Consider the following 22,230-nt stretch of genomic DNA (forward strand, 5'->3'; position numbering starts at 1 on the left):
AATGTGTGTGTAGATAGTGAGTAATTGATCTGCAGTCAGAAGTATTATTGACGTTCGTTGTTATAGCGTTTGTTTAGCCCGATTGTTGAAGTTGAGTGTATCGGTAAAGTTGTATTCGGAAAGAATAAACCAGTTTTATTAAGTAAAGAACTTGTGTCGCAAGTTTCGTCGGAACGAAGTTACGGAAAGTTAATTAACAAACGGAGACGTAACAATATAATAGCCCATAATCATGTGACAATACATCAGTTATGGTAATAGTTTTGAAAAGTGTGATAAAAGTTGTTTTGCAAAGTTACTTAACAAAGTTTAGAAATTTATTGGATAGTCAACATGGTTTCACTAAGGGAAAGTATTGACTTACAAATCTTTTGACATTTTTTTGAAAGTTTACTGCTTATGAAGATGAGGGTAAGGGTGTTGATTCGATGTATCTAGATTTTCAGGTGCAACATAAAAGGATTGTAAAGAAAATTATCTCTATAGGTGTGGGGGATAAGTTGGCTAATTGGATAGAAGGGTAGCTGGATGGAAGAAAGCAGAGGGTTGTTGTAAATTGAGTTCGGTCAAACTGTTTTAATGTCACAAATAGGGTACCTCAGGGCTCAGTCTTAGAACCTTTTTATTTATTTTTTATTTACACCAGTGACATAGGTGAAGGAACGGTCAATAAGTTACTTAAATTTGCAGATGATATTAAGATTTTGGGTGTTGCTGGCTGTAAGGAGGATGTTGCTGCTTTACAAAAAGATTTAGATCATTTAGTGAGTTGGGCAATTAAATAGCATATGGGTTTTAATTATAATAAATGCAAGATAATGCATGTGGGTTATTGTAATTTGAATTATAAGTATAATTTGGATAGGAATAAACTTAACAGTGTCATAAAAGAAAGGGATCTTGGTATAGTGGTTGATCAGTCTCTTAAGCCATCCAAGCAGTGTGCTATTGCTAGTGGTAGGGCAAACGGGATTTTAGGTTATAGCCACAGAAATATTGAATACAAGTCTAAAGAGGATATAATTTCATTGTATAGGTCACTGGTTATGCCACATTTGGAGTATTGTGTCCAGTGTTGGACTCCTTACCTTAGGAAGGACATTGAATTGTTATAAAGGGTTCAGAGGAGGGTGATTAGAATGGTGCCTAGGATGGAGGAGTTGTCATATAAGGAGAAATTAAGATCTTTCAAAATTTTTTTCTCTTCAAAAAAGAGAAGTTAGAGTGGATCTGACTGAGGTGTTTAAGATTGTTAAGGCAATTGATAGTGTTAATGTTTCATCTTTTTTCATACTTAATTTATTATGCCATTCTAGTTTATAATATCATATATACTAGTTTACACTGGTTACTTTTTGCTGATGGTACTATGATGGGTCCCTCTGAATTCACAAATGGTGTTTCTTCATGAGTTTATTATGGTATTAGACCTGTTTTTTCAGCAGATACTGGCAATGTGCTCTCACATCAGTGTGTATACAATAGATATTAAATTAAATAAAAAGTAAATTGTACAAAATTTTTATACCTATTTATACATTGAAAGTGGTCCTTGTTTAAGGCTTCCAAATTAAATAGACATTTCTTTGTACGTCTTAAAAAGATTGTATATCATATACTTTTAGAAAGAAATCACTTATTCTTGTGCATGTGTTACAGTGTCATTTACAGTACAGTACATCTTAATATCACAAATAACAAAAATAATGCATAAAGATAATTTTTGATGGTATGGTGCAATAGAAATTTTCTCATATCCTCATTGTTTTTCTTATAGAATGACAGTTATATATATAAACCAGATAATTAAAAAACTTTACCTTAGATAAGACTTAATTAAATGTTAAGGTCATTTCAAGAAGTATAACTTTTAAGTGTTGGAAAACTGTTGGCTTTTTAAAAATCTTAAAAATTATTCTGCATTCTTTTTGTCAAATTGTTGCACAAAAATCATTGGAATGGATATTCATTACATTATAACTACCATGATAAAACATTAGGAAGTTTACTACAGATTTGGTATCAACAAATTGTTGCTGACTGGACTAGCCACCTGGGTGTTAAAATTCTTGGCTTCCAAAAATACATGCTGACCCCTAATTTGATGTGACTAAGGTCGAAATGAAAAAAAAACATTCCAGAATTTTGGCCTTGTTTCTACATATTGAATTTTAACTATGATTTATAGTATTTTTCCTGTATTTTTCCTGTATAAATAGATGCTTTAAGCTCAAAATTTGTTACAATAAAAGTAATTAAATTAGTTTTAATTAATATATGTCACTGGTTTTCTTTCTACAGGGATGTGGCAGTATAAAACAACTGAGCAATCTGTTTGGCAGAGTCTACCAGTTGCATCAAATCGATCTTCATTTTCAAACATGTCACTGGAATTTATTCCTTACAATTTTGGTCTTATTCATCATAGAAGTTTAAACCAAGGAATGACAAAGAGTGTTTCAATGAAAGCTGTGTTTCTTTCCCCTTCAACGGAGTTGCGTTTTGTTGGAAAATACCCCGATGTCAAATACTCCATATTTGAGGCTGCTGAAAAAGTTATGCTTTTAGGAACAGCTTGGGATATGACTGATAGTAGAGGTGATGGAGAAGTTGTTGACATGAACTTAGCAAATTGTGCTCTGGTTGGTTTTACGATTTTACTTATTTGTATGTTATTTTAGATTATCATATTTTTTTATCTTTTATATTAATGAAAATAATTACTTTAGATTCATTTGGTTTTAAGAAAACTTCAGATCCAAGTCCATAAGTATACTTACTGCAAGTGACAGAAATTATTTTGGGCATTCACTATATGTTTGTAAACCTTTATATCTGTATTTCTGGAGTTGGTGACAAATATTGGAAAATGTTGAGGTGTTATTATATGTTAATTTTTCATGTATTTATTGGTGAGAGAGACTGGTGCAAAAAAAAAACAGCGGCATACTATTCTTTTTACCCCTTTTCTGTGTTAATGATAATCCTGGTATTTTGTCATTAAATGTTACTAATAATGAGATGTTAAATTCTTAATGCTCAAATTATTTATAAAAGTTTTTTAATGCTATTTTTAACAAAGAACATTTTGATCATATAATGAGGCACAAAAGACCTGGAAGTACCACTAGTTAATTAATACTAATACAGATTTAAATAAATATTTTGATTAGTGAATTTTAAATGTACAATGTTTCTTACTTGTCTGTTAATGAAAGTTGGTATGCTTATTCCTAGCATTATATAATTCTGCCTCCCAGTGGCTCATCAGTAAATCTGAGGGCTTATAATGCTAAAAATTGGGTTTTGATGCCCATGAAGGGCAAAGCACAGATAGTCCATTGTGTAGCTTTGTGCTTAACAAACAAACAAATATAATTCTATATAATATACTCCGTCAAAAAATATTTTCGCAATAAGGAGTGATTAAGCCCAAGTAGACTAAAGAAACTGTTTAAAATTGATTGTAGAATATAAAAAATGTTAAGTTGCAATATAACTCGATCAAATACTAAAGGGAAGTAAATGCAGATGTATTGCAGCCAGTGAATTGGCTTGTGTTTATTATATCTATGCATAATTCTAAGGAAGGATTATCATTTATAAATATCATTATTGAGTTTACTTCTGGTGTTGAGGCCCAACACAGACCCCATTTTGTAATTGTGCTTGTGTAATATTTGTTATAAGTGTGAATTTAACATCCTGGTCTTGAATAATTAATTATTGTAAATTGTGCATTCTGAACTATTTTATACTCAATTTATTTAACTAAAGTCAATTATGTGATTGCTTTAGCTTGATATTCTGATGCATAATAAATTTTTCACTTAAAAAAATTCAGATAATGCTCCACTAAAGATGTAGTTAATTCTTATGTATTTTTGTTAACCGTTAAGAATGGCTTACAATATCATAATGAACCCATTGGAATTTTTCTGTTAGCTTTGTGGAAAAGAGGGTCCTCTTGCTGAAGATTTTATGGTTTATTATTTGGAACAACGAGACTGTTTGGATCTACGTGTGATTGACCACCCACTGATGGAGGATGACTGTGGTGTGTGTGGTGGTGATGGGTTAACTTGTCGTGATTGTACTGGAATATATAATGGAAGTAAGATTTCATTTTCTGTAGTACTTGTAATGAAAATAAGGTTTAACTCCTTAAACCTGAGCAGTTGCTGTTAGTATCCGACTTACCCATTGGATGGTGACACCAAATGTTCAACAGCAAAAGATTTGAGGCTATTTACTCAATAATTCTTGATGTGGGTATCTTTGCTGCTGCAGAAGGGAAAAACAAAATTTAAAAAATTTAAATTTCATAAGATGGGGTGATAATTATTAGGAAATCATGAAAATAATTCTGGCAGAACACACAAAAAATTATGGGTTTAAAGAGTTTATTTATAAATTGTAAAGAAAATATTGTTTCTGTGTGTTTATAACTTGTTAAATTTCTCAATTAGTTCTGATGAAAGGGATGTTTAAACCTTGTTTATTATGGGTGCTTGAAATAAGCTCACAATTTGTATAGTACTTGCAAATAAAGTAAAATTTAAGTGTTGCTATTACTGATAAAATAACTAATGTTTGAGTTTGGCTATAAGTTGACTTTTTTTCTCAAATCTCATCTCATTTATTATGTGCTTAACAGTAAAATTGCCTGGCCATGGCCAGGTGGTTATGGCACTTGACTTGTAATCTGAGGGTTGTGGATTCGATTCCTCATCCCACCAAACATGCTTGCCATGGGGGCATTATAATGTGATGGTCAATCCCACTATTCGTTGGTAAAAGAGTAGCCCAAGAGTTGGTGGTGGGTGGTGATGACCAGCTGCCTTCCCTCTAGTCTTTCATTGCTAAATTAGGGATGGCTAGCACAGATAGCCTTCGTGTAGCTTTAAGCGAAATTCAAAACAAACAAACAGTAAAATTTAAGTTTTGCTATTATTGATAAAAAACTAATATTTGAGTTTGGTTAGACCTAGATTTACTAAGTAGTCATCTAATGATGTCATCTAAGTAATTATAACAGAAATAACACAAAATCAATCAGATAAACCATGCATGTCTTACTGCATAGATTTACATAGCAGTGTCTATTACATCCTAATCCAGCATTAATGCTGTCAACTTATACGCTGTGGTCAAGTGCATTCAGTAATAAATTGAAAGGATAGGTTGAATACACCTTACAGTTGTGATTAATATTTCATAAAAGGTAACAGTATCAATTTTAATATGCACAGGGCAGTCAGAGTAAAACAGAGGATAACTTGCAGACTTTATTATACTAATAATGTGTGTGTTTTTATAGCAAAGCCACATCAGGCTATCTGCTGTGTCCATCACAGGGAATTGGACCCCCAATTTTAGTGTTGTAAATCCATACACTTGCTGCTGTACAACCAAGAGACATACTAATAATTAAACTTTTTAAAAACTTTCAGATAACATATTAGGCTTTAATTTTCCAAAATTTCTTTTAAGAATATTCCTATATCCAGTACAAAAGATGGTCTCCCCTCCACAAAAAGTAATTGGGCCTTTACATTTATTTCCATTGTCAATAATTCTTAAGTTTGTCAGGCCCTATAGGCTCCCTTTTGGCTTGGACCTCTCCACAATTGCAGGGGCATACATATACCACTGCCCATACCCACTGTTTAAAAGCTGTGTACCTGCCAGTGGTATTAACAACATAACATCACAATGTCCCCTGATTAGTGCATGAAACCTAAAGCTCTGGAAAATTAAAAACTATAAATGAGCCACTTCAAAATTTGCTCTCTCATAGCACTTCAACCTACTTTTAGACTATATGCCTAAAGCTGTTATTTGTATTATATTTTCACTCTAAGTAGATGTAACATATATTTTTTTCTTTATAAGATGTTTCTGTTTATGGAAATATAACAAAAGAAACTGTTATAAAATGTATTTTAATAAAGAGCTTTACAAATTTATAGTTTGTAAAAGTGATACATAAGTGATCAGCATATATGTTTCGAATTAGTAAGTTCAATTTGATAATTCATTATGTAGTTTTAGGTGTAAATAATGCATTTTCAAGGTTCATTTTGCTATATTTTTTCTATATTATTTACTAACAAATTAAATTTTGCAGATTTTTCTGAGGAATGTGGTTTGTGTACATCGGAAAAGCCAGAGGATATAAAGAAAAGCTGTGCTAACTTCTGTGAGAAACAAGAGGAGGTTATAAAAATTAATGACAAATATTTATGTGTTCAGTAAGTATGAGAAACATTTGTGTGTGCATTTTTAAGTTCTCAACTAAATTTTGAAAGTGGGAGTTTCACTCATGAAGTATAAGTCATTAAACTTACCATACCAGTTAGTAATTATTCAGTTCAATTTAATATGCATATAAATGTATTTCATTCCACTGACTCAAAAGTATTAAGAAATGTCAATCACCAGTAATTCAGAATTATAAGCACTATTCAAGTACAAAATTATAAACAGTTCATAACTAATTTATTGTTTTTAAGAAATAACTTTAAAGAGGATGTTGCAAATGTAAAAATAACTTAAAAATTAAAGAAATCATAAAACTTCCACTAACATAAATATAAATATATATAAATAGCTAATCCTTGAAATATAGAAATATCACTGAGTTTAATGCATTCTCAGTGTATTTTGGTATTATTAATGCATAAAGAATAAGGTAATTTTACAAATAACTTGCCCATAAATGAGATGGAAGACATACATCTTGTTATACGGATTGAAATCAAGAAGCTATCCTAACACTAGTGTTAAAAACGAAGCAATGATATAAAATTGTCAAAAAAGGATGGTCACCTTTATATGGAATGTTTAATAAACTACCTATTATAAAGATATAAAATACTCATATTAGCTTATTCTGTTGCTATCCATTTAGAAATGACTATCTTTGTGCTTTGCAAGTTTGTAGTACTGATGTAATAAAAATGTACCTAGCTTTGTCCAAATTGTAAAATTAAAAAAAAAACTTTATTCATGGCCCAGGCAATCAAAACCAAAAGAGTAGACTCTTCTTGCTAAAAGAAGTGTCAAGAATGTCCCATGTCAGGTGACTACTACTGTTTCAGAACATGTGCAAATGTACCCCAATACAATTATATAAGCCATTCCTCATTCCAGTCAAATTTGTACACTGTAATGTTTTTCTAACATGTCCAAATTTACACAGTTCTTATGCAGTGGATTCACTTGGGTTTGGCAATTATCCCCCTAAAAACATTTGCTGGATTGTCTGCATGCCACAACAAAATAAGTGGTACTTCTATTATGGTGGAGGGTGCCATTTAAGTAGCTAGATGATTACAGCCATTGCTATGCAAAGGGATGGCCACTACCACTCAATACATCGAGTTCTTGAGCATATTGCCAGACAGATCAGAATTTTCATGCAAGATAGGGATATTTTTTATTTGTCTGAGTCACAAAACAATGACATTACCACTTTTCAGTGGCTTGGCCAGCTGCTGAATATGAACCTTATCAAATATGTTTTGTCCATTCGTGATAGCTCCCTGCGAAAGTGTCACAACCAATCACTTTCTTAGGACACCCTTGTCCAAATTCTTTTGAAAGTATGGAGTGCAATTCCTTATAAATATGATATGTGGCCATGGTAATATTGTACCCATTGTTTCAAGTTTGTTTATTTAATAAATAGCATTTTTTCTATCTACTTACTGGTGTTCTGTGTATATTGTTTATATAGGATTTAGATATATATTTAAATATACCTTGTAAAATGCAATAATTTTGTAATGTTCAGGAAAGAACTACCACAGGATCAATGTGATGAAGCAGATGATAAGAATGCTTATGTGAATGTGTAAGTTTTATACATGCAATAAAGCTTTTTATAGACTTTTGGAACATCAAAAATAAACATTTTTATCTATCTTTAAAGAAACATCTGGAGTCTACAAGTACATTTCACGATTTCTATAATATGTTTAAATTAGTATTCATTTCATAATGGTAAAAAAATGAATAATTATAAATATTCTTCTGGTTTTCAGCTTTGTTGTTGTGTTATTTTTGCTTGAATTAATTAAGCTTTAAAATTAAATTATGGGTGATATTTGCATTGATGAAAGAATATTAGCTTTTAAACATTAAAAGGTAAATGTTTTTTTTTATTATGATAAAAATGATTCATTAATAAGGATGTTCACAAACAGGAAATGCATTTCAAACAAAATAGATTCAGTTTTCATGTCTCTACTGTGTGTTATAAATCTAATTTATATAAAGAGAGATTTAAACATATATTGAATATTAGAAATTCAACTAATAAAAATGTAAAGTTTTACATTCATTGAATATATATCTATTATTAATATGCAAGTATACATTGTTTGCTAAAAATAGCTGTTAAATTCTAAATAATTCCTTACCTTATTAAAAGCATCTAAGACTTTTAGCAAACATTATATATTTTTAAATAGAAAGTTAAAAGAGTTACAGTGGATACAGGTATTACTTAGCTTACTTGTAGTAATTGATGAATCTTCTGTAGATTTGTAAATGATGTTTTTCTTTACAGATGTGGTTATTGTGTTGAAAAGAAAACAGAAAGAATGCCAGATTATGGAATGGACAAATGTGATGTGTGTGATGGTAACAATTTATGCATTGGCTGTGATGGTGTTCCTCACAGTGGTAAAAAAACCGATGTTTGTGGAAACTGCCTTCTACCCACAGATCTCCACTTTAACAGTAAGTTATACAGTGTATTCTATTTTCATCTCTTGAGCTGGTACTTGAATGTGGCAAGCATTTTACTGTTTATTTTAGGACAGTTGTGTGACTTTCATAATATAGTGATGTATTTGAGAACTTCAGCAATCTATAAACTTGTTAAAATGTCTGCTTTATTTAGCCAGTTTAATTATCTTTTGTTCTAAACTAAAACTAAAAACTTTCGTAGCAGCTTTAGGTGAACCACCTTACCCAACTCAGTTTTCTTGTTACATAAAGTACATATTTCCTATCTATATTGGGAAAAGTTGTAATCTATGTCTATGTGTTACAGGCTGTACAGCATTTCTGCTTCTATGGCCAGAAGTTATTGATATGACAGACCCAAATGAACCAGTAAACATTACCATTCAGATGACTAAAGCATTAGCTAAAGATAATATTGAATGCAAACTTGAACCTGTTGGCAACATCGAAAGTTCTTCAGTAAGAAATATATGTAGTTTTTCTTGTACGTCATAATATTTTTAATTATGCTTGGGGTATTAGTGTCAACGTGTGAAATTGAAATGCTCATAAATAAACAACAAGGTTTAACTCATGTGTTGTTTATTACCTTAATTGTTTCATCTGTGTTTCATGCTACAAGTATAAATATTCATCAGTTATTGCACTAACAGTTTGAAATTCATTTGTAAACTATCATTGCTTGATGAAACTTATTACACTGTCCTAGTGGAATCAGTACCAACTGCTCAAAATTTATTTTTGTATTCAAATAATAGCTATTTAATGAAGATATAGTTTTGTTCATGTCATACTAAGGGCTTATTTGTGAATGAGGTTTTAATTTCATGTTTATGTGCCTGCATGCTAAATGGAAAAAGTGTAATTTTTATTCTATGATTCATAGAAGATGTTTTAGCATCAAGTAGGTTTTATGCAGTTGACAGTTATGTGTACTAGAGATCCACTTTATATGTGAAAACTTTTCTACATAGTTGGATAACCTCATACTTATTGGATTTACATATGTATATATATATATATTTAATATATTAACATTGAATGCTAAAGTTTTAGGTATTATATAAATATTATGACAAATAATTTATAATATTCTGGTATCTTCAGATAAAACAGATTAATCCTATAACAATGGGATAGATCCACTGAATAACAGGAGATATCTATTACAGCATATTACTGGGTTTCTCAGAATATGTGAGGTCATGTTAATGAAATAAATAGACTAAACACAATGTAAAATACAAAAGCACAAACCTTCTTTTAACAGAAAATAGTGTTTGTTCTTGCTTAGATAATGAACTGCTAGTTCTACTGGATTTAAATTATTCTCTCTTTCTGTCCAAAACTGAATATCTTGAGATTATCTACCAGACTGTCTTAAATTCAACATTCCTTTCTACACTGGTAATGTTGGATTTACTGAGCGTGACTAGTGCTATCACATGACTGGTCATTCTCGTTCAAATGTTTTGGTGGCCGTAACCTTGAGATACCACCTAATCTACCATTGGAGGACACTGCTTTCTACATTCTTGCATAATATGCAACATTATAGCCAGTTCTCTTCATGGGCAGAACAGGTGTGACCTCAATAGAATGACAAGAGACAAAGACAGCTTGAATAAAATCAGTTTAATGACTTTCTTGACCACACATTATATAAAAAATGCACATACTTAGAATAACAATATATTGTTTTATGAAGGTAAAAAATGCATGGTATCTTTATGTACCAAAATATTAAAGAAAGTATATAGAAACACAACTCATTACTGAAAGTTATGTTGTCTATTAAACAAACCATAAAATGAAAAAATTCATGCAATTCAAGTGTTTTGATTTTTTTGCCATAGAAAAAAGGTAAAAAATATTTAAGAGAATGCAAATGTATACAGAAATGTGGTGTTATGAAAATATAAATAAAATATTTGAAGCTAAATATTTATTATTTTAAAAATGAATATTCATATATATGTGTGTGTGTGTGTGTGAATATATATATTTGTTTTTTCACTTGCAGAAAGAATCTCTTCCAGAATTTCATGCTGCTGTGCAGAAAGAAATTTATATTGTAACATTCTGGAGATTTTTTGCAAATGTACCAGTTGGTGCTTATGAATTAGGATGTACATTCAAAGATGCTGGGAAAGTGGAGCAAAGAAATCTGAGAGTTTATCATGTAAATAGTGCATCACAGAAAATAGAGAAGATTTTTCCCAAGAAGTTATTTATAATGAGAGATACCAAGGTGAAAGTATATAATGTAAATCTTAAAAACTAATTATTACATATTTTTTCTGAATGTGTGTAATCTAACTATTATGAGCTAACCATTACTCATTTAGTTTTCTGCAAGCACATAGCTAGCCTTTTGTGGTTGAGAGTTCCTTTTAAACTAAATTGTGTCATTGTGTATATATTTTTGAAAGGTTAATTAGACAATTAAATTCTGTGGGTGTAATTCTCAAGAGAATTTTTTTTATTTTGGCCAGGGGGCTATTTAGTTATAGATTTGAATTGATCATTCCAATTAAAGACTACTCTGTATATTGAGCATTCTGATCATCCTTATTGCTATGGGACTATTTTGTATTTCTTGAATAAAAAAATAAGTTTATAGTGATAGGTCTTGTTATAATTTTATAGATAATTTTAATATTATTTACTGAAGTTTAATTAACTGATGAGAACAGAAATGTTAAAGAAATACTTGGTAGTATCATAAACATTTTTGATGTGATATAATGAAAACTATAGAAAGAAGATGATAATTCCCATAATATTGTATGTTTAACCTCCTTCAATGCTTCAACACTATTTATTCCCTGTGCAGAATTAACATTTCTTTTTGGTAATTGTATTATAATGTTTCAGTTTTTGCAACACAATTTCAAAATAACTAAAACATTTCTTTTTTCTATAATTTCGTGGTAGGATCCTTTGTTTTGTGATGTAATATTCAGTCATCTTTTAGTAACACTACAAAATTAGTTGCACAATAATTTTAGGCCTACTGTTTTAAGTTATGTAATTTTTTAATCTTGATATACATGTATATCAACATGTACTGCATCCTTTACAGTCATCCAGTGTTTAAAACATATTTGGGATAAAATTAAATTATGGTTTCTACAAGATTCACTGCTTTGATGTTTCTGGGATGGTAGATAGGGGGAACCTTGTATAAGTGAGAGTGTAGTTGATCCTTTTCTATAAGCTTATCATGACTAAACACCAATATACAGCAGCAGAAATAAAGCAGTAAATATCGAAGAAGCTCTAGAATTTATCCCAAGACTTCTGTAAAAACATGTTATCAGGCAGAAGATATGTGATAGTCAGATGTGTTTTTTCATGTGATCTATGCAACATATAACCACTAGAAAACCTGGCTATTTCCCTTGGCTATATTATATGCATAGGATAGACAAATACATCTGTGTAGGTATATAGGAAAAGAAGATTAGTACATGTCTTAGATTATATGGCACAAGATACATATATAAACATAGCAAAAGGATTAATTTATATGTGTTAAAAAATTCAATTTAGAGACAAAAATGACATTGAGTGGTTCATCAGCAAATATCATTTGTGCTCATCAAATGGTGTCAGATTTATGATTTCATCTTGCATCTTTTTGAGATATTTTTGCTAAGTTTATATGCTTTTTCTGAATATAACTGGTACCCTAATATAGTAAAGAATTCAAAGAACTTTAAATACATGTAGCTGTGAAAAATGAGTTTTTTTATGTACAAAACAAAACGCAATAATTAATCAATATACATTTATGCTGTAAAAGCTATATATCAGATTAATTATCTTATATTTTCACAAGTGAAAATAAATTACATAGAGTGATTATAAGAACCTATGTGAGACAAGTATTAACATTTTTTATGTTACCTTTTTTAACATAGGTAACTTTGACACTCAGTGAAAATGTGCTTGATACTGGTAAGCTGGGCTGCATATTCAGTATAAAAAATATTTTTGGATTGACAAAAGATATTTTGAGTAAAGAAAAGGTTGAAGTTCAAGGAAAAAATTTTACCTGTTTGTTTCCATCTTCAGTTAACTTGGTGGGATTAGCTTCAGTAACACTCAGCCACTTTTCAGATGAAGGACCTTTGTAAGTAAATATGTATAAAAATAAAAGCTCAATACTTTATAAAGATGAATATTTTATACAGTGGTTTCCAAAAATTACTTATATGCTATAATTTGTCCTCTCAAATCTTTTAAATGTGTGATATATATTAAATTCTGATTAGAGCTAGCCATTTATGGTTTGACCAGTTTAGGAGATTTAAAGTTTGTCCAAAATCGATTTACTAAGTTAACAATTCAACATAATGTCTGTGATAAAGATATAATGATAAAAAATTAAAATAGATATATTAAACTTTCTGACCAATAGTGTTAATGAAAGTAACATTAAATAAAGAATAGAGTATATCTTACTTATTTGCAGAACATGTATATACTAGTGATTTGGTTTATGTACTGTTGTAGACTTGATGTTTATTGAACAGCTTAACATTAACACAACCATGTATAAGCAAAACTTTACAAAATCCTCCCTAACATTCCCTTGTGATTTGATACCATTAAGGTATACTTGTAATGTATGTACAGTTAAGTTCAAGCTTGGTGTGAGACGATTTAAAGTATTATTTTTTTGCTGAATGTTTCTTCTAACAGTTCAAATATATTAATTTTATATATATACTTATAATTTTTTATCATTTAGCCCAATTTCAGGAAAAAGTCCTTGGATTTCTGTTGTCTCAAAAGCACCCACTCCAGTTAGGAACTTCATATCAGACAGTTTATATGAGTTGATTATAGTATTTGATATGAATATCTTTATGAAAGAACCATGTCAACAACTGTTTAACACAGATACAACAAAAAATCTAATTTTTAAAGGTAATTATGTAATTGAACTTTATAATTATTTGTAAAAAATAATTTTAAGTAGCCAAAAAAAACAACAACTACATCTTTGGTTTCTCTGTGTGTATCTAAGAAGTTTGAGTCATTTCCATTTAATCCTATTTCTGTAGAATATCATAGACAAAAGACATGTTTTGAAGTCTGTAAGGTATTGATAAAAATTAGATATAACATGAGCACAGACTAACTCAATAGAAGTATTAGTATAGTAAGTATATCTAACTTGAAATAACTCAGCTCTTTTTCTTAGTTTTGCTTATGGAGAGACTCATAACAAATGTAATATCTTTTTACGGACAGCTGTCTATTCTTGTTTTCTTTATATTCGTGGGATGTAACTTACAATAAAAATATTAAAATGGTAAAATAATTGTATATTTGTCAGTGACAAATAACAGTCTCTAAACTTTTGATGAATTCTGAAACAAAGTATATGTTTGTAAAACTTAGACAAGTTTCTAGGTTTTTACTAAGGTTATTTAAAGTCAAAATACATTCAAGATTGTCTCTATTATTTTATTTAGGCTGTGAGATAGAAAACAACATTATTCAAGCACAACTAGACTTTGGTAGCAAAGTTAAAACGAATATGAGTATTGATCTGCTTCCTGGGTTACTCCATTATCGTACTAAAAATGTTGATTTTACGGAGAAGATGGCAGCACAGCAAGTTGCTGTTCAGTGGCCTGAGAATCCAGTGAGTTATTTACTGTCACACTAAGTGGTTGTAATTTGTCAGTTGTTGTATTTTGATGAGTTGAAAATCACTCATCATGTTTTTAGAAGCTAAAGAAGGTGAACTTAGAATTTATTAAAGTGTTTAATATAAGAAATGTCAATGACAGAAAACTGACTGTGAGCTGGATTTTTCAAAGTCTTCCATTCATAGAACTATGTCTGGATGAAACAACAGTTCATAAAACACTTACACTGTTTGTTCACAATGATTAATGTACATTTCTCATGAAGATGTGTGAGTTGAGTGATGTCAGAGCCATTACAGTTGTTGACAAAATTGTTAAAGAAAAGATACATTATTGGATTATTTTGTTTCATTTGGTGCTGATGGAACTTCTTCTACAATGGGTGAACATGGAGTGATTGGTACCAAGCTGAAACAGAATGGTTGTAAACACCTTAGTCAAACCTATTATGCTGCCCATCATTTGATCTTTAGTTATTTCTCAAGCATCCAGTACAGAGACTGAGTATGTTATATTAAAACAATTTTGGAGCCTCACCACATCAGTAAAATCCATGTCATCACATCTGATCATTCTCTATCCTAGAAAAGTGAATCTTGATGGTAGCTCTGCTGTGTAGTGAAAATGAGCCATGATTGGAATTTGTATATATGTGGCTTACTTTAGATCTTTTTTTTAACGTTTACTGTTGGTCATGTTCTATGCAGTAGTAAAGTTTTGACCTTGTTGTTGCAATGCTAGACTTCAAATGTAAAGATTCATGGTTTGTAACCTGTTGCCACAAAAAATATGCTCCACACTTTGGAACTGTTGATGCAATGAAAGAACATCTGTCAAATCCCACTGTTTGATAAGATGAAAGTAACCCAAGCACTGATAGTGACTAGCTGCCTCTTCTTTAGTCTGTCAGTTCAAAATTAGAGATAACTAAGGACAGATAACCTTCTGTAGCATTGTAAGAAGCTTTGAAAAAATCAATGTTGTCTATGAGAGTTATACAATTAATGTTTTTGTGCAGTGATATATTTCATGTACATGTGTACTGCAATACGTATTTACTTACCTTGTACATGTGTACTGCAATACGTATTTACTTACTTGTATATGTGTACTGTAATCCTTACTTACCTTATATATATGTACTGTAATACACACCTTGTATATGTGTACTGTAATACATACATTTTGACTTATCTATTTCATGCTGGATGGCACCCAAGGTTTGGATCAATGTACTTCATTCCACCCTGTATTTTACCAGTTTGTCTATCTCTCCCTAGGTCTTTCTTTGACCTTGATCTCTTCTTGTATCATTCTCCTCTGGTTGTATTTAATTTTCATCTTTTCTTTTTAACATTATCTATGTAGACAAATATGTTTCTGATCAGAATGACTTTAAAATGTACTAATTGCTTGTTCAGTCACCTGAAATTTCAAAACATTTTAAACTTCTACATTATATTTAACAGCATTAACAAGAAAATTAGTTGAGTCATTTAAAACTGTGATTCTGTATGACCATGCTTTTTTGTGATATTATAAAGATGTTACCACAGTCAATTGATGTACAAAATAAATGTCATTTGATGGTAACAGTGCTTTTACATTTTATGATAACTGTAAACTAAATCAACAGAGTTGTATACTTAAATGGCCATAAAAACAAAGGCATACTAATTATGCATAAAAAAGTAGCAGTTAATTTATGACAAACAATTGAATACACTTTTCTTTCTAGTGGATGAGTAATGATACCAAAGTTTTGAAAGCCCCAGTATGACTACTTCATTATATGTAATTTGTTTAAAGTTCAAGTTTAATGTATATGAATTATTGTCCTAAGATTCAAATTAATATCTGATTAGGAGAATTCCTCACCTTCCTGGTGGATTTTTCTTGAACTGACACAATAAGATAATTTCAGTGATAATAGTAAACTGTATGCTTAAAGCCATTTAGGGTAATTATTCTTCAACTAAGTATATACCAAAAAGTAAACAGTAAGATATTTTTGTTGAATTCTGAAGAAAATTTACCTTATTTTTATTTTTCCCATTACATCCTATACCCAACACCTACTTCTTTCCCATTGAGTTTTGCACCTAATTTAATTGTATAGGTGCCATAATATAAAAGACTGTTATTTGTAGATATTATTGACTAATTTATTTTGTGAGTGAATATTTTGTGATTGTTTAATTTTGTTTATAACAAGAGAGTTAGAAGCAATTATTTTAAAGTAAATGTGATGACAAGTTTAATTTAATTTAATTTGATAAGAGTTGTACATTGTGTTTATAACTCAATAATGTTGAGATTATAGAACATTGCATGAAATTTATTGATGATGAGGATATAGCGATCAGACAATTATTTAATAAATGTATAAATAGTGTGAGATGAGTGGGAAAAGTAGGCAGACAGACAGATAATAGTAGAAGAGAGAGTAAAGTCACAGAGAAGGAGTTTAGCCAAAGAAAAGTTTAACGTAAAGTCAACTGCCGCAGAAGTGAAAGGCCTAATGGTTAAATATGTTAGAGGAAGACTAACAATTGTTAAGAGATAAGAAGGATAGTTTGTTTCATCAAAGTGGGTTCTAAAGTAATTGAACAAGCCTGAGTGCATTTTAGCAAAAGTACGAAGAGCAGTATACAACTGTGGTAACCCACTCTACAATTGTAAGTGAATTATACATGAAATACTAGTGTGTTAGAAACAAAGAAAAGTAGTTTGGCTTGTCAACTGGATATTCTAAAGCAATTGAATAGGCCTAAGAAGAAGAGAACTATATAGTATATATGATATACCTATGATCTCTATAGTGTAAGGAATTTCTGTACATACATTTAACTAGTTCAAATATATATATATATATATATATGTATATACATATTATTTTGAAAACAAGTGGAGTGCATGCTGTTTGTTTATTTTTGAATTTATCGCCAACAAGTCACAGACACCTACTCTAGAAGAATCCTTAGCCCGACAACAACACACAGTACATATATTTATACTATTAAGAAGTATAATTAAAAGCATTTAATTCACAACTGGCAAACTTAGTTTCTGACAATGGAAATCACCAAGATACAGAAAAAGGAAAAGTGTTTTCTCCTCTTTCAGTTTCTTTAACTTTTGTTCTCCAACTATATGGCAGTAGTAACTGTCTTAGATATACAATAGTTTGTTTCAGTGCTGTTGTTTTTTATAGTACTTAATCTTATATAATATGACAGTAGTTTCTGTCTGTGGTTATACTTTTAGTTTGATATCTTTCTTTTTTATATATTTATTTTAATATCTCTTCTTTTGTTATTTACTTCCTTACTATATGACAGTAATTTCTGACTTTATACATGTTACTGCTCACAACATGACAGTAATGTTTTTTCTGTTTGATTACATTTTAATTTGAATATTTTTAGAATTTTATTGCTTCACTATATGGTAGTAATTTCTGTCATTAATTGCATTAGCTTTCTTTAACTGTCCCACTTGTCATTGTGCCTTCATGTGTGTTTTGTGTAATGACGATTTAATACTAGTGAAATGTTCAAGGATATTGATTATGATCAATAGGAATAAAGATCATATCAATAACTTTCCAAAATGAATTTATTAATTTACTGGACTCATATGATGCCTTGTTATGTAGCCTAAAAATGAAAATTGCTATGATGTAATCTTTTCTATTTAGCTATAAAATAAAATAAAAACGAATATCTTATTAAAAAATTTTGGCACTTTCAGTGATCTATAAGTACCATAAATTAGGCTTTAGAGTAGCAGTTGTTTTAATATTAACTTGTGTGTATGTGTGCTCAAACTTGTAACATTAGTTATGCATGCTGTAATACAGTTCTTATATTTCTGTCTAATTTAGGAAATGCCTAGTTTTTCTCTTGTTGGACCATCAGTAGTATGTAATCAGGTTGTGCAATTAAGTCTGAGAAACTTGAGAGGAGGGGAAGTTTTTGGTTTTATATACAGTTGGATGGTCATTAATCAGTCAAAGACGAATGGTAAGGAATTTTTATGTGATATATGTCTATTGTTAGGAGGATTATTAAATTTTTGGTTAATTATTATTATGTTTGTATTTTATATACCTTTACCACCAACAAGAGTGTGACATACTCTCATGATGCAAGTGACTTGCTCTATTCAATTCTATCGAACTATCACTTCTTTTTTTGTAGTATTCATGTTCAGATGTTTTTTCTTTTGATGCTCTTCATGTGAATCGTGATTTTAAAAGTTAAATTTCTGAAGTGGGATTTCATCATTATCAATTTTTTTTTACATTGAAGAAATCTTTTAATTTAACTTAATTTCCCAATATTTATTTTTTCTCCCACTCGCATATTTTACATCAAACAATTTTGTTTGATTTATGTATTTCTACATTGAATTCTGAGGTTCATATTCCCACTTTGGGTGTTATACCTTTAGCCACTATTTTCACAGGCTACAGGTGGGGGAAACCCATTATTGGATTTCTCTGCTATTATCCATCGTGAGATTGATTGTTCTATGGGTCAACCTTCTTCTCCTGAAATTGCCTCAATTATCCTCCTGAACAAGCCAAATCTGTTCAGGCTGATGATGATTTGATAGCCTTTTTTTACACCACTGGATTTTGCCATGTTTTCCCCACCCCTCTTGCAGAATCGGCCAGGCCTAATACAGCATTTTTCGACATGATTTCTCGGGTATGTTATGTTTTATCCAATTCCCCATTTTTCCATGATTCCTTATTACCTCCATTTTATCTCATTTGTCCTCTTTGGCTCTCGCCTTACACATGTGGTTTCACTGTAGTTGGGATTTTCTGGATCACAATGGAACCTTGTTTTGGGTATGTTTGCCACCTAGCTTTTCAGGATTTCTGTATTTTTTCTTTGTTGATATGTTTTTGATCATGTATCTGAGACTTTGGAATCTCATGCGTAATTTGTGTGCCAACACTAAACTCTTTCCTCTTTGGTTGTACATTTGTCACAGTTGGAGCCACGACATTTCCCTATTCCTTTCATGTCTTGGTCCATATCAACCTGTTCCTCTCCCCTTCCAGGGGCTTCCCATCTCATTGTTTTATTCAATGTTGATGGGCATGTTGCCTACAATACTGGAGACTAACTACAGGGTTCTGGTCCAGTGGGAGCTTGACTATATTATATTGTTACCCTTTGGCAATTTTTCACTACAGTTTCATGGGTTCTTTGTGTTTTATCAGAGGGACTTGTCCTACTATTTCTTTCCCCACCTCTTTTTGTCCCTGGTACCCTTTTCCTTCCCTATGACTTGGGATCTTGCCACCAGCCTGAGTCTGTCCAAAGAGGTACAAGATTTTCTGTCTCTACAGGCCATTGCACCTGTTCATCATCTTTCTCCAGGCTGTTTGTTGTCCTCCCACAAAATCAGAAACTGTGGTGGCCTGTACTAGGTTTGTCACGCCTCATTCTAATTTTCAATCTGCCTCATTTTACCTTGGAGTCGTTTCTCACCCTTAGGTGGGCTTTTTATCCAGGTTTATTAATGACAAAGAGGAATGTAATGTTTGTTTATTTGCATATCCCAATATTTCATCACTTACGACCCTCTCTAAGGTTTATTCTCCATGGGGTGGTTTCTTTCACTGCCCTTTGGACTTGCTTTGGCCCTGTATGTTTTGTCTGGCGTTCAGAGCATTCGTTCGTCACTTATTCGCTCTCGAGTTGTGTTTTCCCTTTTTTTGATCGACTGGTTACTGTTTACTTATTCTGAACAGGATTCCGCCTGTTACCCTTATCAGCTGCTCCTGAAGCGGCAGATATATATATATATATATATATAATGGGCTGTTAATCAAGTTGGAGAAGTTCTTACTGTGGCCTGTCCAGTATCTTGTCTATTTGGCTGTTTTTCTTTTATACACACATCTCAGTTGGGCCTGCCCTTCTCCTCTTCAACTTCGTTCAATTGGTTTTCAGTTCGATTACAGCTCACAAAGTTCTATCACTTCTGGGGATTTGATAATCCTTGGTAGCCCTTATCCCCTTAGGTCAAACTCATAAATGTGCTCTTTCATGGGCTTTTTATGACCAGTGGAATTTTGCAGGGATCCTTTGTCGGCTCTTATTAACCTTCCTCCTACTACCCTTGTTGTCGATTGGCATTGATGGTTAGATATGATTCACATATTAGTAGGCGTCCTGTTTCTTCCTCCTCATCCGGTTTTCCACATTTCATGAACTCATTTGCTGGGGGATGGGGGAGTTAGTTGATCAAATGGAAGATTCAGGGTTTTTGGTCTGTGACCCAGAAGTCTTATCCTATTAACATCCTGGAGCTTCTCATTGTGGGTCGTGTTTTGGTTCATTTTCTTCATCTGGCCAGAAGTAGTCTGGTAATGATCCATTCCGACTTTATTTCAGTGATTGCTTATCTCAATCACCAGGGTGGCACCCGTTCTCCATCCCTCTGTATTCATATGTTGGATCTTCTTTCTGGGCCCACACACTCGATATTCCTATCATTGCGTGTCATGTTCCAGGTGCTTTCACTCTTGTTGTGGATTGGATTCCTGTCCAGACAACATTTATCCGATGGAGTGGTCTCTTGATACTTTTGTTTTCCAGTGGCTTTGACTTCAGCAGGGTACTCCTCACATTGAAGCTTTTGCTACATCCCTATACCACAAATTGCCTTGGTTTTGGTCTCCAGCTCCTCATTTACTTGCTCTGGCTATCGATGTTTTCAGTCAGGATTGGACCTATACATTTGTCTATTCTCCCATTTTCCTTCTTTTTCGCGGGAATTCGTTCATCCTTGACACTCCGTGTTCAGTCCTTTTGATAGCTCTTTCCTGGCCATCTCAGCTGTAGTTTCCATGGCTTCTCCAGCACCAACTTCCTCCTCCCTTACCTATTCCTCTATCTCTGTCCTGACTTTGTCATCCTCAGTCACCAGTGCATCATTCAGACCTTCGTGTTCTCCATCTTCATGCCTGGTTTTCCTCTGGTCATTGCCAAGGTAATTAGATTTCTCACAACAGTTAACCTCTTTTCTGGCTTGTTTCATTCACCCTTCCTTCATGGAAGTTTCTCAATGCAAAGGGAATTTTTCTGCCATTGGTTTCTGGGTCCAAGGTTTTCCCCTGATCAACCCACTGTTCTGTCATGAAGATTTCCTCTCTTGACTTTTGCATCAGGGGTCTTCTGTCTCCTCAGTCTCAGATTTTTGGGCAGTTCTGTCCCACATGTTTCATTTTTTCTCGATCTTGCAGGTATTTACCTCTCCTACACTTTACCTGTGGATGTATTCCTTCCAGATTTGTCATCCTCCACAGGGGGCTGCCCTTACAGATGAGAATATTAGTGTGGTCCTGCACTGTCTCACTTTGCTTATGTTTGAACCGCTCTCCCTTGCTTACGTTTGAACTACTCTCCCAGTGCTCCTTTTTTGACCTTCCCTTATGTTTTCCTTCCTTCTCGTATTCACCTGTAGATGTCAGTGGTCTGTTTATTAGCCATTGATGTTTCACGTACTCTCTATTCTTCTAAATATCTTCTTTCTATGGATCATTTTTCCTCCCTAACACTTCTGTGGCTTGTGAGGATAACTCCTCTGTTTCACTGCTTTTCCTTCTTTCTGTATCACACCTTTATCCTCTTCCTCATCCAAATAGACTTTTATGTTCTGTATGTGCTCTTCTCTGTTATATTGCCTGCATGGTTTTCTTCTGTGGTATGTGTTCCCACCTCTTTCTTTCTTGCCTGCATGGTTTTCTTCAGTTGGGTATGTGGACTACCCATGATAC

General features: G+C 32.0%; 1 protein-coding gene across 1 annotated transcript in view; it reads left to right on the top strand.

Moving 5' to 3' along the window:
* The window catches only part of LOC111087606, an 80,192-nt gene that overhangs the window by 7,224 nt on the left and 50,738 nt on the right, over window positions 1-22,230 (top strand). The window contains exons 6-17 of the mRNA XM_022394820.1: window positions 2,302-2,642; window positions 3,946-4,114; window positions 6,131-6,254; window positions 7,799-7,858; window positions 8,576-8,748; window positions 9,065-9,216; window positions 10,781-11,008; window positions 12,684-12,895; window positions 13,517-13,695; window positions 14,247-14,419; window positions 18,313-18,451; window positions 20,869-21,068. Coding sequence (XP_022250528.1) covers window positions 2,302-2,642; window positions 3,946-4,114; window positions 6,131-6,254; window positions 7,799-7,858; window positions 8,576-8,748; window positions 9,065-9,216; window positions 10,781-11,008; window positions 12,684-12,895; window positions 13,517-13,695; window positions 14,247-14,419; window positions 18,313-18,451; window positions 20,869-21,068 — 2,150 coding nt within the window. The remainder of the gene's footprint in view (window positions 1-2,301; window positions 2,643-3,945; window positions 4,115-6,130; window positions 6,255-7,798; window positions 7,859-8,575; window positions 8,749-9,064; window positions 9,217-10,780; window positions 11,009-12,683; window positions 12,896-13,516; window positions 13,696-14,246; window positions 14,420-18,312; window positions 18,452-20,868; window positions 21,069-22,230) is intronic.

Source organism: Limulus polyphemus, unplaced genomic scaffold (assembly GCF_000517525.1).
Source record: "Limulus polyphemus unplaced genomic scaffold, Limulus_polyphemus-2.1.2 Scaffold2366, whole genome shotgun sequence".
NCBI lineage: Eukaryota > Metazoa > Arthropoda > Merostomata > Xiphosura > Limulidae > Limulus > Limulus polyphemus.